The sequence below is a fragment of the Bos taurus genome, chromosome X, assembly GCF_002263795.3.
Source record: "Bos taurus isolate L1 Dominette 01449 registration number 42190680 breed Hereford chromosome X, ARS-UCD2.0, whole genome shotgun sequence".
Lineage (NCBI taxonomy): Eukaryota > Metazoa > Chordata > Mammalia > Artiodactyla > Bovidae > Bos > Bos taurus.
In genome coordinates, this window is record NC_037357.1 from 102,366,604 (window position 1) to 102,384,172 (window position 17,569).

Here is a 17,569-nt window from a genome sequence, read left to right on the forward strand (position 1 = left end):
TATAACTATTGTCTAACCTAATCACTTAAATTGTTTTGTTTTTAGAAATCTTTTCCTCTGCTATATTGTAGGTACCATTATGACTGTCTCAGTGTTACAGTAATTCAAACACCTAATACAGTCACACATATAACGGATGCTTCATTAATATTTATTGATTGAAATGCTGACTACTAAATTGAGAGTCCCAGGCTTGATTTTCTTGAAAAATTTGGTAATTATAGATACTTACCGACTTATCTTTTAAGTTTAATTGTCCGATCAATTTTCTATCATCTGCAGGATCTATCAGTTCACCACCCACAAAGAGCTCAATTTTTGTATGAGCTACATTGGCTTTGATACGATTGAGAATACATCGTCGTACTGAACCGATTGTATCATTTGTATGAGACCATACATCCAAGTCATCAACCTGTCTGCCTTGGTTTGGAAATCGAACTATAAAAGAGAGATGTTTACCACGGAAAGCTCTGGGGAAATAAAAAAAGGGAAAACATCATCGTATTCAGCAGACTTTCAATCTTCTTGCTAAGAAAATAAAGCTAGGAATTTAAAATGGAATATTTTCTTACTAAACAAGGAAAAATGAGTTAAAGACATATCATTTTTGTGTGCTATGCTTAGTTGCTCACTCATGTCCGACTCTTTGCAACCCAATGGACTGTAACGTGCCAGGCTCCTCGGTTCGTGGGGATTCTCTAGGAAAGAATACTGGAGTGGGCTGCCATGCTCTCCTCCAGGGGATCTTCCCAACCCAGGGATCAAACCCAGGTCTCCCATGTTGCATGAGGATTCTTTACCATCTGAGCCACGAGGGAAGCCCATATTATTTTTAGGATCTTAAAAACAAGTATTTACTGCTCCTTTTAATTCCAAATATTATAAGTAATCTTCAAAACCCAACAATCATAGTTGTTACTCTTGTACTCAGTTTGTAGGTATCTAGTTATAAGACATTATAAGAGACATGAGTAATATATCACTTATTTTTATGCTATAAAAGCCCAACTAATACCCAAACTCATCCCCTCAATGATACTTATGTTGGCATATTATTTTCTGCAGGTAAGAAGCAAAAAAATAAAAAACATATTCAAGGAGCAATTTAAATAATTTCATGGTTAAAAATAGAACTCTTAAATACTAATGGCTCATATTCAATAAATATTTCTAAATTATACATATTATTTGAAATTACTAAATGGTAAAACCTTAAGAGAAATATTAATAGACCCAAATATGAGTGAATTAGGTAAGGGAAATTTTAAGAGGCACAAATTCTCAGTTACAAAGTAAGAGTCACGGGACAGGTGGTAACTAGGCTTATCATGGTGATCTGTAATGAAATATTCAACCACTATGTTGTATACCAGGAATTAGCATAGTATTGTAGGTCAATTATACCTCAAAATCAAACAAACTCATAGAAAAAGAGATCAGACTTATGATCAGCAGGCAGAGGGAAGGACAGGGAGTGAGGAATTGAATAAAGGTGATTAAAAGGTACAAACTTCCAGTTATAACTAAGTAGTAGAGATGTAATGTTCAACATGATTAACAAAATGCTGTTATATATGAAAGCTGTTAAGAGAATAAATCCTGACACTTCTTAGCACAAAGGAAGAGTCATTTCTTTTCTTTTCTATCTATATGAGATGATGAATGTTCACTAAACTTATTGCAGTAATTTCATGATGTACTAAATTATTATAAACTTATAAAGGCTGTATGTCTATTATATCTCAATAAAATTGGGTGAAAAAAGAAATGTTAGTAATCATTTGAAAATATTTCTTACTGTATTGGCTATCTGTCAAAGCAGCCTATTTTAAGAGTTCTTTCCAATTAACTCTGCAATCAGACTATACTATTATTTTCAAAAGTGGAAACGAATGGTGTCAAAACACCTCAACAGCAAAATATCCCTGGCAACATTTAATGGGCAATAAAATCAATGGCAAAAACAAAAACAAAACACCAAACAAACCCCCCCCCCAGAATAAAAAGAAACTAGACTTAATTTGAATGCCCTAAACAAAAAGCAACAAAAAACAGATCCAGGAAACAAAACAAAAAAGGTCTACTATTAAAAAAAGATTCTGTAAGATACAAACACTGTTCTTAAGCAAGATGCTAAGAACATTTTTTCAAAAATGAAAAACTTCCTTTCCTTCTTCCCGTACATCATCACTTTAAAATCCAATGGCTAGGAGACTGTCAATTAAGTAGCAGCACAGTAGATCAGTTACAAACCTTGACATAGGCAGAATTGTTCTTTCCTCATGATAATCACTATCACATTCATTTATATATTCCCTTAATACAGTTAATACTCGAACCATTCGAACAGCTTCCTGTCTCGCACAATTAATACTGTCTTTGTCACCATCCAAAACACATAAAGTGTCATAGGAGGCTTTCAAACGATCAAAGCAAGACTGAATGAAGTCTTCATGGATCACCACCTACAAATAATGGGCCAAATACAGACAGTTCAAGCTTTATATAATTAAAGATGGGAACAATTAACTTAAAGGTAGATCTCATTTAACCATAATCATATTTAACAAGAGTTTATACTGATAATAAAACACACTGTGGTTGCCAAAGTGGGGAGAGAGGTTAGGGGAGGGAAGGATTGGGATTAGCAGAAATAAACTATTATATATGGAATAGATAAACAACAAAGCCCTACTGTATAGCACAGTAGCATAGCATATTCAATATCCTGTGATAAACCATAATGGAAAAGAATATGAAAAAGACATATTGTATATATGTATAACTGAGTCACTTTGCTGCACAGCAGAAATTAACAAAACATTGTAAATTAACTACACTTCAATAAAACAAAAACAACAACAACAAACACTCATTATGTTTTATCAAAGAAAGCTAAGGTTATTTAAAAGTTAACAAGTATAATCTAGACACACAAAAACTGAATTTCAGGATGAGGTGTTAAAATTGAAAGAAATTCAGCTGAAATCTCCTACTATAATTATACTCAAAATAATCACTTCAAGATAATTTTCAAAACGAGACTCATTTAGACAGCATTTTGTATGAGAGAAATGTGGACTAAATATTTTAGGTATATTTTTATAATATGAGTTAAAATAAAAATTTTCTAGTTGATTCTGAATTAAAGAAAAAATTCTCATTAACAAGAGTTCTTCAATCAGAATTCAAACTTGTGAAAATTTTAATACATGTTAATCCTCACCTGATTGACCTGTAGCCTTGGACCAAGGTTTGTGTATATCTCTTTAAGGAGATCTATAGCTCTGCTGGCAATATCATCATTACTCTGAATCACCACCTAGATTAAAAAAGATTGAAGTGTAAATATCTTTCAAGAAATATTTTAGTTGGCCATTTCCATTCAAACCATACCTTCAGGATTTTTAATACAGCATTCAATAATTTAAAAAGCAAACCTCAAGTCTTTGTATAAATCAAGTTAAGAAAGGAAGACACATTTCACTAAGAATAAAATATGCTGTCATTAGTATCATTTACTCCTGCAATTCAACACCTTGGTAACCAAGCAGTGGGCTTCCCTGGTGCTGGGTTTACTTGCTCAGTTGTGTCTGACCCTTTATGAAACCATGGACTGTAGCCCTCCAGGCTCCTCTATCCATAGGGATTCTCCAGGCAAGAATACTGGAGAGGGTTGCCATGCCTTTCTCCAGGGGATCCTCCCAATGCAGGGATCGAACCCAAGTCACCCGCATTGCAGGCAGATTCTTTACCATCTGAGCCACCAGGGCAGCCCAAGAACACTGGAGTGGGGAGCCTATCCCTTTCTCCAGGGTATCTTCCCAACCCAGGAATTGAACTGGGGTCTCCTGTATTGGCAGGTGAGCCACCAGGGAAGCCCCGCCTGCCAATGCAGGAGACGCAAGTTGGATCCCTGAGTCACAAAGATCCTCTGGAGAAGGAAATGCTAATCCACTCCAGTATTCTTACCTGGGAAATCCCATGGACAGAGGAGCCTAGAGGGCTATGGTCCATGGGGTTGCAAAAGAGTTGGACACGACTCAGTGACTAAACAACAATAACCAAGTAGTGAGATATTAAAGTAGGAATTTAAATTAGTTAAAGGAAATCAAGATAACATGAAATACAGCTTAGCATAAAAGGCTACCCACCCCATCTTTATCATCTAATCATATCAATGGTTTTCAAACTATGTATAGACTCTGTGATGAAGAGTTTTAGGGATGAACCCTATAAAAGGCATGGGAGGGGGAAGGAAGTAAAGCACAGGGAGACTGAGTCGCAAGAAAAAAACACCAACCAGGCTTTCTTTTCTCACTTCAACTAGTTTTACATTTTGAAGTTTTACGTAAACTTTGATTTTAAAAAGCAGTTTCTGCTGTTTAAAAATGTTGAAAACCACTTAAAGTGTGAATAATCAAATACTAAAATAAACAATTCAGTCTGCCTATGGTTTGCAGAAACACATTTCATATCCAGAAAACAATATAAACTGCTGCGAACAGGTCAGATTTTTAAAGATATTTAAAGATAGGACTAATATATTAATAACTACAACATGGATGGAACCTCAGGGCATTATGCTAAGTGAAATAAGTCAGAGAGAGAAGTACTGTATGATCTCACTTATATATAGAATCTAAAAATCAAAGAAACACAAACAAAAAATTGAACTCATAGATAACAAAGAATAGATTGCTGTTTGCCAAATGAGTGAAGGGGCTCAAAGTAACATATAGCGTGGTGCTATATTTAATAATACTGTATTGCATATTTGAAAGAGTGAATGCTAAGGCAATACATTTTTCTTTTTGACCATGCCACACAGCTTGTGGGATCTTAATTCCCTGCCCAGGGACTGAATCCAGGCCATGGCAGTGAAAGCAGAGCTCTAGCCACTGGACCACCAGGGAAGTCCCAAGTAAATCTTAAAAGTTCTCACTACAAGGGAAAAAAAAAAAAACTGTAACAATAGATTGTGATCATTCTGCAATATGTACACATCAAATCATTATGTTGTACACCTGTAACTAACATGGTGTTGTATGTCAGTTATAACTCAACTAAAAAATATATATAATATTGTAAGTTAAAACAGTGCTGATAAAGTATACATTCATAAGCCTTTCTAAATAAAGTCTTCTTTTCTCCTATATTAGCATTAAGTGTATAATAAGCTAAATTAATACTGAAAAGAAATAGAGGTCTACATTAAATTAAAAAGGGGAAGAAAATAATTTTCATGGAGAGGCATGAAAGATTTCTATGGTTAGTGCACTTACATTCTAAACACATCGGGGGCAGACAGATTCTAAGCCAAGAGAAAAGGAGTATCAGTGGCAGAAGGAGGGGAGGTGGAGGGAGAGAGAGATGAAAAAGTCCAAAGACAGATGACATAGTAAGATAAAGATGAACTATCTCTAGCTCCTAGGACAAGCATCAGAGCAGCATATATACATATAATTTATATGTAAAATTGTGATTTCTTACCTATTTGAAAAAACTATATCACATACACAGTTTATCAAGTTCCCACTTCTCACTTACCCTCCAAAGGTAGTCTAATCCAATTAGTTCCAAATCATCCATCATATATGCTCTCCTTTTGGCTACCAGTTTTCCTTCCCGACAATTCACAGCTTTGAAGAATCGTTCAAAACATTTCATCCCATTTTCAGTCAACAAGGATGGATCAAGCTGAAGTACATTGCTTTCAAAGAAGTCCTTATTAATATCAGGATCCAAGTCTGGTTCATCCCCCATCAACTTGGAATACCACTTAAAACAGGCTTCACGATCACAAAGGTAAACTGCATTCTCTGCTAAGCATTTCCATATTTGTTTTGCCTGAGGAGCGCATAGCCACAGTTGGCCATCCTTTAATAAAAATCTTGAAAAACATAAAATTAGCAGTTAGATCTACATAATTTTTATCCTGAAAGGCAATCTATCTGTATATATGGGAAATAATCCACTTATCACAACTATATTTTAACTACAGGTAAAAGGATGTCAGTTCTTATCAGCATCTTAAAATAATTTATTTCGTAATTTTTATCTATTACTAAAAAATACTAGGTATTCATTCATTCAGCAAGCACATATTAAGCATCTACAATGTACCAAGAACTCTGCTACATCACTGGACCTAAACTAGGGGGAAAAAAAAAACAAAACAAAACCAAAACAAACCTTTGTTCTCTGTACACCTGAAAACACCGTAAATCAACTATATTTCAATAAAAACAAAAGGATATACAGTGGGAGAAAAAAAAAGATTTGTTCCCTGATTTGATCTCTGAAACCAGACAATTTTGAAAGTATGTTTAATAGGCTATCTGAGTTTTAGCATTCTGCTTATATGGTATCACCGGAGAAAGAGGTATTCTACTTATGTAACTTTCACAGATAAATCATAACACTGAAGAGTTAAAATTCCTTAAATTTTAATATCTGCTGATGATCTGATCTAATAGTCATCACTCAGCACTTGGCCACATTGAACTGAGTAACATACATATGTCTTAAACTTTTTAATGTCAAAATTCAACGGGATGCTTATCAATTATTCAGTGGCATTCTCAGGGGTCTTTCTAGTTTGAGGACTATAGGTTTAGTTAAAGACAATAATGGTGAACTCTGTTTCACCTAGTTTCTTCAGTTAGCTTTCTTTTTCTTTTAGCATTCATCCACCCACCCTGTCTGGCGCGTCTCCGAATGACAGAATGAACATCTCGTTTTATTCTGAAAAACTTCACACAATTTTTAGCTAATCTAAGGGTGCCTCTTTACCCAATTACAGAGTAAGGTGAATGTATTTAAGGTTCCCTTTTCATTTCAAAGCATTTTGAGTTATTAATTCCAGTGTCTTTGACATTTTCATAAGACTGTTAAGCTTAAAGAGGGCTTTCTAGCAGCTGTCCTACCTAACCCTGTCACCCTGTCTAATTTACAGACAGGAAACTGAGGTCCAATGTGATAAAATACAACTGTTTTCATTTTGGGGTTGTGTGTGTGTCTTCTTTTTCTTTTTTTTTTGCTTTCTTTAAGCAAAAATTCCATTTGGAAGGGCACTGTATAAAAAATAAAAGCAGAGCCGCTCCAACTGTTGGGAAGAGGAGGAAAGAAGTGAGAAAGGGGGATAAAACTTCCACTGCTCGTCCAGAAATCTTGGAAGAAGCTCCTCAGAAGCCCTAAGGCTCCAAAGTAGGTTTGAAAAAATCACTTGTCTAATAGAAAGAGCAAAGACTGAAGCTGGATACACCTAGTTGAGTAGTGTAACCAACTATATACCGGGGCTGCATGATTTCAAACATAGCTTTAAGCCATGTGAATCTCAGTTTCCTTATTAATCAAATGGGGATAATACCTATCTCCCTGTGCTGCTATTAGGTTAAAATATAAAGTGAGTAAAGCTCAGTTCCTGTGCCTTCAGAGAACTGATGTAGGTCATACAGATAAGTACTAATAGAGCAGGGACTAAAACAGCTTCTCTGATCCCAAACTTTAATTTAGCAAAAAAGTTTATAACAACTCTTCTGTTCTAGGCAATCTAAAGGATACAACACACACCAATCAATAACAATGTCTTACTATGGCAATGATTCTCAATCTGGGGAGGAAGGTTCTTTCATTCAGATAATTGAAAAACCACACCCACACCCCAACCCCTCTACAACTCACAGAACCATTTTGCTTTAAACAAAGGCCAAATTTCTTTAACTCTGGTGTCTAGACTTTGCCCTCAAGTTAAAATCTGAATGTAACTACTTATGCAAATATTTCCAAGTAAGCACATAATTCAATAACCATAAGCCTATAATTAATGCAGTCCAGGAGAAAATTCCCCAATGTATCAAAATAATACATGCAATAGATTTTCTGAAGCACTGATAATTTGGGCATTTCCCTTAGGGTGCTTATGATCTGAAAATATATGATGGGGGTTTCTGAATTGCAAGAAACCTCTCATCATCAAAAATTTTAAACAATTTTAAATCTATAAGTGTATAATCATTAAAAGCTAATCACTGGAGACGTCGCAGACCCGGGACCCGGAGCAGCTCAGAGGCGGTGAATAATAGCTCTTCAAGTCTGCAATAAAAAATGGCCTCCAATAAAACTACATTGCAAAAAATGGGAAAGAAGCAAAATGGAAAGAGTAAAAAAGTTGAAGAGGCAGAACCTGAAGAATTTGTAGTAGAAAGAGTGCTAGACCGCCGTGTAGTGAACGGGAAAGTGGAGTATTACCTGAAGTGGAAGGGATTTACAGATGCAGACAATACTTGGGAACCTGAAGAAAATTTAGATTGTCCAGAGTTAATTGAAGCATTTCTTAATTCTCAAAAAGCTGGTAAAGAAAAAGATGGAACAAAAAGAAAATCTTTGTCTGACAGTGAATCTGATGATAGCAAATCAAAGAAGAAAAGAGATGCTGCTGAGATGCTGCTGATAAACCGAGAGGTTTTGCCAGAGGTCTTGATCCAGAACGAATAACTGGTGCCACAGACAGCAGTGGAGAATTAATGTTCCTCATGAAATGCAAAGATTCCGATGAGGCAGACTTGGTACTGGCAGAAGAGGCAAATATGAAGTGTCCTCAAATTATAATTGCTTTTTATGAAGAGAGACTAACTTGGCATTCTTGTCCAGAAGATGAGGCTCAACAATTGTTTGCATTGCCTTTTATATATATTTTTATATATATATATAAAATGTGGGTCTTGGTTTTTTGATTTATTAGTGTGAAGAAATAACTACATTCTAATGAAAATCAGGTTTGATTTGTTTGTTTTGAAGTAATATTGGGAAAGTTACATTGGGTTTTTTGGTTTTTTTTTTTTTTCCATCTGTAGCACTGGTTACTTTGAACAAATAAAAGCTTTCTGTTGACTCCTTCAGTAGGAAATAATTTGATACCATGGTATATTATTTCCTCAGCATTAGAGAACAGTTTTTCTAAATGTTGGAGGAAATCTCCATAATCATTACTCAATCAGAATTTAGAATTTGCATTTAACTTATATATGCCTGAGGACCATTCTAAGTTTTTTATATGTGTATACATAAAAGACATATGTAAATGGTTTGGGAGTTAATTTTTTTATTTTGGTAAATATATTTAAACCACAGCCTTTCATAACCATGGATAAGCCCATGTTCTGGAATTACATCATTTTGAGCAATATAAGAAATAACTTCAACTTAGATTAAAAATTTAAGTCTTAACCTTTCAAATTAAATAATTTTGTAATTAGACACATTAAGGAATTTAAATTCGGTAATTTTTTTAAAGCATCCCTATCAGAATCTGCATATAAATGCAGTTTTATATGCAGAAAACCTGGAAGGAAAATTTTTATCACTATCAACCACCTTCCCAATCAAATGAAAAAAGTAGAAAAATTCTGGTATGTTTTAATATAGCAAAGCAAAACTTAATTAAATGGACACTTGATGATTCCTTTTGGTGAACCATTGTTTTATAAGAAATTGAAGTCTCTGTGCTATATTTAGGAAAGGTTGTGATACATGGGATGTCTCAGATTTGTTTCATGGAAACCTAATCAGATAGTTTTTAAATATTGGCAGTTTACGATCTACAGGAATAAATGAGTGAACAAACTTTTCTAATCTACGCTTGACCTACATGTATTTTCAGACTTGACTCCAATCCATTCCTTACATGAAGGCTCAATTTTCTCAGTATTTTGGGTTACTAGTTCAGCAGAAGCCAAGAAAAACAATAACTTTGTAGTAATCAGAATATTATTCAGCTGTATATTGTTTACTTTATTATAAATACTGGTGAACAGTGGTCAATAAATAGTTTTATATTCCTTAAAAAAAAAAAAAAAAAAAAGCTAATCACTGAGTGTATCAAGCCCTGGACTACATTTAGCTTTGGCTTACAGGAATAAGGGGCTTCTCTGGGGGCTCAGCTGGTAAAGCATCTGCCTGCAATGTGGAAGACCTGGATTCAATCCCTGGGTTGGGAAGATCCCCTGGAGAAGGGAGCGGCAACCTACTCCAGCATTATGGCCTGGAGAATTCCATGGAGTTGCAAAGAGTGAGACACAACTGAGCGACTTTCACGCCCTCACTCACTCACTATGGGAATAAATCTCCTTTCTCTATCCCCAACAGAATGTTATTAACACATAATCTCAGGCTGCTTTTGTCAGCCGCTGTTAGCATAAACAAAGCACCAGAGAACTCAAACCACTCTTTTAGGGTACTGGTCCAACAAGACTTTTGTCCCCATTTCCTTAATATGGTTCTCCAGCCGGCTGTGTCAAATATGGAAATTTGTTCTTTAAAGACTAAATATATTCCTAATATAAACAAATATGAAGACCAGAAGTCTATACAAAAGGTTTAAATATGTTCTTTTCAAATACTGCAAAGAAGAAAAGTTGACACTCAGTCAATAATTTAATATTTAATCATGAACACAAAGGGAAATGTCCTGTGACTTTCATATAAGGATTTCCAGATGGGAAAAATCAAAGGTGACAAGAGCCACCTAACAAAGACCTAGCCATACAGCATATCAACTTGACATTCTTTATCTGTGTCTTAGAGCAACACTAATTGTTTAAAACAAACCTAAGGAAGTTAAGCCGTTCTTGAACTTCTTGAACATGACTGTATCTACTTCCCAGCCTCACAGTTTGTGGGTCATAGTCTTCATGGTCTGCAAATTAAGAAAAATTGTGCATTATACACATGGTTACCCATATCATTGCTGACTTTAATCGAAGGAAAACAAGTCGTTAAAAGATCATTAATTCTTTATCATTAAAGGCAATTTGAAATTTACTTATTAGTCATAATTTCTATCCATCTTTTTACCCAACCAAAATAATCGTCCCTTTTTTCTAACCAAAAGAAAATGGTCTGTTAAATGTGTCATCAAAAATAATTCTTCATACAACCCTCTGTCCAATTTTCATATATAATGAAGTAATGTCTGATTACAGCATAAGATTGACCTGAATGGTCTATGAACTGACCACCAAGACAAACTTTTTTCTCTAATTTCCTTTCTGTTACATTGAAATGTCTTCATGGGAAAAAAAAATGTAGTTATAAAAAATTATATTATTAACTTTTATCTACTTTTATCTGGACATTAGAGTAACACAAGATGCTCCTCTATATAATGAAGTTATCATACCGTAATTATCACCACCATGTTGTTATGAAAGAAAGTCTTAGATAAATCTAAGAAAATCTACCCTTCTATCATGAGTATGAGTAGGTACTGGTCACAAGGTCTAGCCTAAATTGGAAATTCTTAAACAAAAAAGTTAAAAGCCAGTAAACCCTTTGATTTTACTTTCATTAGAGTATATCATACAACGGGGGGGGGGGGGGAAAGAGCCTCGGTGTTTGCAATGGAAGAGCAGAGCAAAAAAAAAAAAAAAAAAATCATCTTTAAAAGCACCTCCAGTCCTAAAAACATCTTGGAGAGTGTTTTCTGTTTTTGTTTTTTTAATTTATTAGAAAAAGTCATATGATCTGGAAATGTTCAGGTTGATTTGTGACTTAGAGCAGAAGAAAGCTGAAGCAAATGTTCTGAACAAGTGCTGTCAACCTCTCAGGAACAGTGGCATTTCTCCCAGAAAGCTGATGAAAGTTATGGAGGAATAAGAAACTGTGTAATTTCCCCTTAGCATTAATTATTGGTGTTTTCATAGCCTGAACCTTAAGGTACATGTGTGCTGGTGCCAACGAGTTCTAAATGAGTGAGACCCTTAAGAAATAGTAACGGTAATCAATGTCTTCAAAAATAGTGAGGTTTTTTCTCTGAACAAAATCTTGTTCAGAGAAGAAACATTTAAAGATGGAAACATTTACGATGTTTAGAAACATCTTTTGATGCTTTGGTGAAGAAAAGCAGCCCAATGTATTACGACTACCTGCTTTCTACATCTATATATACTGCAATCTACCCAAAGTCCTAAACACATAGTCTACTCCCCCAAAATTCAATTTCATCAGTGCTCAAAGCACTAATTCTCAAGAGGTCTTCTCAAGAAACTGAACAGAATTCTCTTCCACTATGTCAGCAATTTTCTTTTTCAGAGCATCAAAGGATCTGAATAAACAATGGACTACCTCCACCCCCACCAAGGAGTTTACTCACAGCTTTGTTTACTTTGCAGGTTCTTTTTTAGTGGAAGTTTTAATAATTTCAAAATTGAGCTTAAAAAATATTAGAAACCCTCATCACCTTTACCCATATCACCAGCTGTTTACATTTTGCCCTATTTGCTTGATTAGTCATTACATACATGCATGCATGTGTATAATTTTTCTAAACCATTTGAGAGTGAGCTGACAAGTCCCTAAATCCTGCAATGAGTATTTCCGAATAACAAAGACATTATCTTACATAACCACACAATTATCAAATTAACACTGATAAAATAATATTATCTAATCCAAGCCTTCTCAACAGCACATTATTGACATTTGGAGTGGATAATTCTTTGCTGCGGCACTGCCCTGGGAAGTGCAGTGTATCTAGCACTATCCCAGGCCTCTATCTACTAAATTCCAGTGGCGTCCTTGCCCAATCTCCCCCCACCCCAAATTAAGATAACCAAAAAATAACTCCAATTATAATTTTACCAATAATTCCCATTTATGCCTTCTTTTCTCCAAATCCAAGATCGAACACACTGCATTTAGTTGTCGTGCCTTTTAACTCTTCTTTAATCTGGAGAATTCAACATCCTTTCTATTTCTTGACCTTTTATAAAACTATGAGCCAATTTTGTTGCCTGTTGCTTAATGTAGGCTTCTCTGATGCTTTTTTATGATCAGATTCAAGCTAGGTATTTGGCAGAGTACCACAGAAATGACCCTCTGGCCACCTCAAAGAATCACCATCGGGGGAACAGTGTGTGTCACTCTATGGCAGTATTCACATCAACTATGATCACCTGGTGAATGTGGTTTCCACCAGGTTTCTCCACTGTAAAGTTACTATTTTTCTTTTTAATGAATTCGTGGGGAGACACTTTCAGACTATGCAAATAACTAGTCTATCAAATTTACCCACCAGTTTCAGCCTTCTCTCCCTTCTATTTAGGTGGCAGCACTTGAAGAGCCAGGACCCTGAACATATAGAAGAGCTTTGAAAACACCCAGTGAAAGCCAAACAATAATAACAAAACGTCAAGAAGTAAAAAGATCCCTCTCTGCTAAATAGGAATAGAGAGGCCTTCCACTTTGCTACAGATGAGCTTCTGGGCTTATAAAACATAAACAGGATGTCTGTGATTCTCCCTCTAAACATGTAATACTTAAGTATTGGAGAAGGCAATGGCACCCCACTCCAGTACTCTTTTGCCTGGAAAATCCCATGGGTGGAGGAGCCTGGTAGGCTGCAGTCCATGGGGTCGCTAAGAGTCGGACACGACTGAGCGACTTCACTTTCACTTTCATGCACTGGAGAAGGAAATGGCAACGCACTCCAGTGTTCTTGCCTGGAGAATCCCAGGGACGGGGGAGCCTGGTGGGCTGCCGTCTACGGGGTCGCACAGAGTCAGACACGACTGAAGCGACTTAGCAGCAGCAGGAGCCTGATATTATGCTACTGAATAATGTCTCATACCTAATGAGATCCATGCAACACTTTATAGAGGCTAAAAGAAATTTATTTTAGAATTATAGACTTGAAAATTGGTGACTGATGGTATCATCAACCACCAATTTCTAAATGCTGTGAAAAGTCTGTTTTAATAGGAGAATTTTACTAGCTGGAGACTGTTCAGTATTAATCAGAAGAAGTACTATAATAGAGGAAGAAAAGGTATATCAAAGGTTAGGACAAACAGAAGGTATGGTTCCAATAAACTCAGGGGAACATAGCAACAAAAATTCAAGGGCTTACTATGTGCCAGGGATTATTCTAGCATAAATAACTTGTTCAAGGTCATACACCTAATACGTTAGGTCATGTTTCAAATCTAGGCAATCTGTGCAGATTCACAGCTCTTATTTTATGAAGATACAGATAATATAAGAAGGGGAAACTAAAGCCTGAAGATGTTAAGTCCATGCAATTGAGATGAAGCAAAGACTCATGTAGAATTTGACTAAAAGGAGCAGAAAATTCGAGTGAGGCTGAATTGCATGTGTATCATCTCCTGATAGCCTCTACAGTAGGTGTCTCAACCTGTGCCAACGAAATTAAATGAAATACCATATGCAAATAAAGTATGTAAAAATTAGCAATGGAGTCATGTGATTTATATTAAGGCTTCATGGGGGGGGGGGGGGGGCGCGGGCGGGCAGGAAAGGCCTGCATTAGCTTCTGTTGAGGGCACTGTACCAGAAAGAGGAGGTGACATCATAATGAAGAATCAATTACATTAAACTAAGCTTATACCTCTCTCAGATTTTGTTTGACACATGCAAACATGTCCAAAATGTTGGCTGCATTCATATATTGCCATGATTCTTCTAGCATGCTACTTAGAAGGAACTAAGAAATGAAACAATAAAAGATCACTGCCCGGTGCCTATCAGTTGCCTGATGCTTAGATTGCTTATGCTCAGAGTGGTAAATGGAAGACAGTCAACAAAATCAGCTCAGGTATCTGAGAGCTGCTTCATTTTTCAATTATGTTTACCTGAATTTTATATGGGAATGTATGTATGTACCTGAAGTGTTAAGGAAAATTATCCTTGCAATGTGTAAGAGCCTTTGTTGGAATTTTATTCAACAATGCCAACAATCTAAATCTTCAAATAATAGAGGTATGAGAAATATCCTCATTTTTAATACATATATTGGCTTCTGCAGACTCTTAATATGTTAAAGGAGAGGTATGTTCAATATCCATTATGTTAATTCTACCTCTCTGGTAATATAAAGTTTTCTTTCTGTGGCTATGGGGACCAACTTCAACCTACAAGAAAGTTTGGGGGTTTATTTTGGAGCCTATGAATTTGGTGTAAGACAGAGGAATATGTACCAACAACCCATCTGCACTCTAGCACACACATTCAGACACAACTGTCGTCTGAATTGAAACAGAGCTCCATATATGGCAGGCGCTTAAAAACTGCCTGTTGACACCACAGAAATCACCTGAACACGTTAAAACAAATTCACACTTTGAAATCCAATGTAAAATGTGGACTCTAGTAGTCTCGGATCTCATAAACTTTCAATTAATAAAGTCTGAAGAACTTATGAGAGACAGACTTAGGATTACAAAAGAACTATGGTATTTGGAAGAATAGACTTTAAAAAGATAAAGGTGGTGGTAGGAAGGAAACACAGGATGGAACCAAGTCAGGTACATACCTAGAAAGGTAACAAACAATTGTAGTAGAGGCGGCAGAGCTCCCAGGCAGGGAAGAAAAAGAAATCAATTTAAGAAGGAGAGTAAGAAAGGCAAGCGCTTACTAAAGAGCCTTGAACTGCTGGCCTGGAGTTTAGGGTGTGTAAGATTCAGAAGTAAAAGAAGGTCACAAGCTCATAACGGAACACAATTTATAAAACCAACTACCTTGCATCTTTAAAAATATATCTGTTGTCACTTCTACGGTAACTGATTAAAAAAAAGCTGGGAAGGGAAACTGCTGTGATTTCCCATAGCTCATGTTAGCTTACAATACATACCTCTAGCATACAGCCTCATGCTTTCCATGTAAGTTGCAAGGTTTTCTGCTACCAAAGTAACTAGGGCATGATTGTGCTGAAGTTGATTGATTAAGTCATGGCGATAGAATACATGGGGACTTCGCTGAGTTTGACTGAAACGAGAAGAACTTAACAATATAATTAGGCAATTAAATGCTGCTGTAATCAAAAGAGCTTATATAATCTAAATTCTTAGCTCCTAATTTAAAAACTTAAAATGGTTTCCTTCGTAACAGAATTAACTTGGCCATTTACTTTAATGATAATATTAAGCAATTTAAAAGAAAACAATCAATGCCTCAAAAATAAGACATTAATTCCATTATTCTTACTTTATACAAAAACTATGCATTAATATTTTCCAATTCACACCATGGGAAAAATCAATGATTGATGTCTTCTTCTATACTATATATAGTAGTACCTAGGTGCTTCTAACTTTACATGATTATCAGAGTTATAAAACAGAAACATTTCTTGTAACATTAGCACTACGAAGATTTATGTTGTAATTGTAGTGGAGATTTAATCAAAGAAAGGGCTTTCATTAAAATTTTATTAGCCAAAGTACAGAATTCTCTCTTATTTCTAGCAAGTATGCCAATGTACTTTCAGTGGCGTGTTTTCTGTCTATTAATGTCATTCCTCATTTCATTTTGTCCCTCTTGCTTTGTTTGCCTTTTCACCAGTATCTATGCTAATCCATTAATTTTTCTTTCTTACAGATGTTATCTTTCCATGATCGGTTCACTCTGAAATAGTTAATGTTTTATTGACTTTGAAATGTCATACTATGTAAGTCTTCACAGTAAAATAAAGCTACTGGTTTTTTAAATAGTTAATTTTTAAAGTTAATTTCAAATATTAGATTGCATGTATGTTTAAATGATGAAAGATGACAAGGTACAGTTTGAAAATACTTTTTTTCTGATTTATTTTAGCTAAATTTCTGTTAAATAGCCAACTTTAAATATCTTACATGCCAAACTTTAGTTACTGAAATAATTTGTTCTTGGACTTTCTGGTTATATGAACTGAATAGACAACATGAAGGCGGTATTATCACCTCTATTCTGATACTTATCACTAAATTCTGTCTTCTTCGTCAGTAAAATCAAAGAAGTGGATGTGATAAAGGAATCCTCTTTTGTTTGAATTTAGTGTGTAAGCTTCCTGTCACCCTACTCTAGTTTTCTTAAAACCTGGTTTCACCAAACAATGTTTCTTTTCAGTAAAATATGTAATTAAAAATATTGAAATTTTCTGTTAAGTCTTACCTCAAATTCTGAGGTGCTTCACCAAACAAACTACAAATTTCTCTAATTTGTTTCAGTGCAGGAATCACCCATTTGTCATTTGTACGAAGCTCTTCTATAAAGCGATCTATCCACTGTATCTTCTGTGTGTCACGGTCCTTAAGAAACAATTGCAGTTTTTTATATAGGTCAATACTCAGAAGAATTCTACCTCCAAATTAGTTTGAGAATTACCAAATACAGCTCTTCTTGTAATACCAGCATCATTGCAGTAAAGAATTTAATAATAAAAAAAGCTGCTTTAAACATGCTTTTATTCCACATATACTACCAAAGCTCCTAAATACTATTATAAAAACTCAACATGACATGGATTCAGATATATCTACTGAAAGGTATTAAGCACCCTGACAGAAAGTTTGATTTTAAAAGTTGCCAGGAGGTAGGCATTTAAGCTTTATCCAATGTTTTAAGAGATTCTACCATATAATAAAAATCCAGCAAACATGTAACTCCAATTGCTACTCTGTATGGATTTGTTTTTACCATTGTTAAGAACACAGAAAATTTGTATTTTACCAAGGAAACAATGGTACAGCAACTGAATGAAAAAAATTCACCGAAAATAAAAATAAGGACA

The 17,569-nt window shown here is 35.2% G+C and overlaps 1 protein-coding gene and 1 pseudogene across 4 annotated transcripts in view; one reads left to right on the top strand and one right to left on the bottom strand.

The window, feature by feature from the left end:
• USP9X (ubiquitin specific peptidase 9 X-linked) overlaps positions 1-17,569 on the bottom strand; it is a 116,965-nt gene that overhangs the window by 46,480 nt on the left and 52,916 nt on the right. For 2 of the 4 annotated variants that reach the window (XM_002700207.7, XM_002700206.7), the window contains exons 13-19: positions 16,951-17,087; positions 15,653-15,786; positions 10,615-10,702; positions 5,554-5,896; positions 3,230-3,325; positions 2,257-2,468; positions 233-473 (exon numbers count right to left, since the gene is read on the bottom strand). In XM_002700207.7, coding sequence (XP_002700253.1) covers positions 233-473; positions 2,257-2,468; positions 3,230-3,325; positions 5,554-5,896; positions 10,615-10,702; positions 15,653-15,786; positions 16,951-17,087 — 1,251 coding nt within the window. Of the gene's footprint in view, positions 1-232; positions 474-2,256; positions 2,469-3,229; positions 3,326-5,553; positions 5,897-10,614; positions 10,703-15,652; positions 15,802-16,950; positions 17,088-17,569 lie in introns of all 4 variants that reach the window. The other 2 variants (XM_010822080.4, XM_010822079.4) reach the window with 1 other exon arrangement.
• LOC101904768 (chromobox protein homolog 3-like) lies at positions 8,039-8,840 on the top strand (annotated as a pseudogene).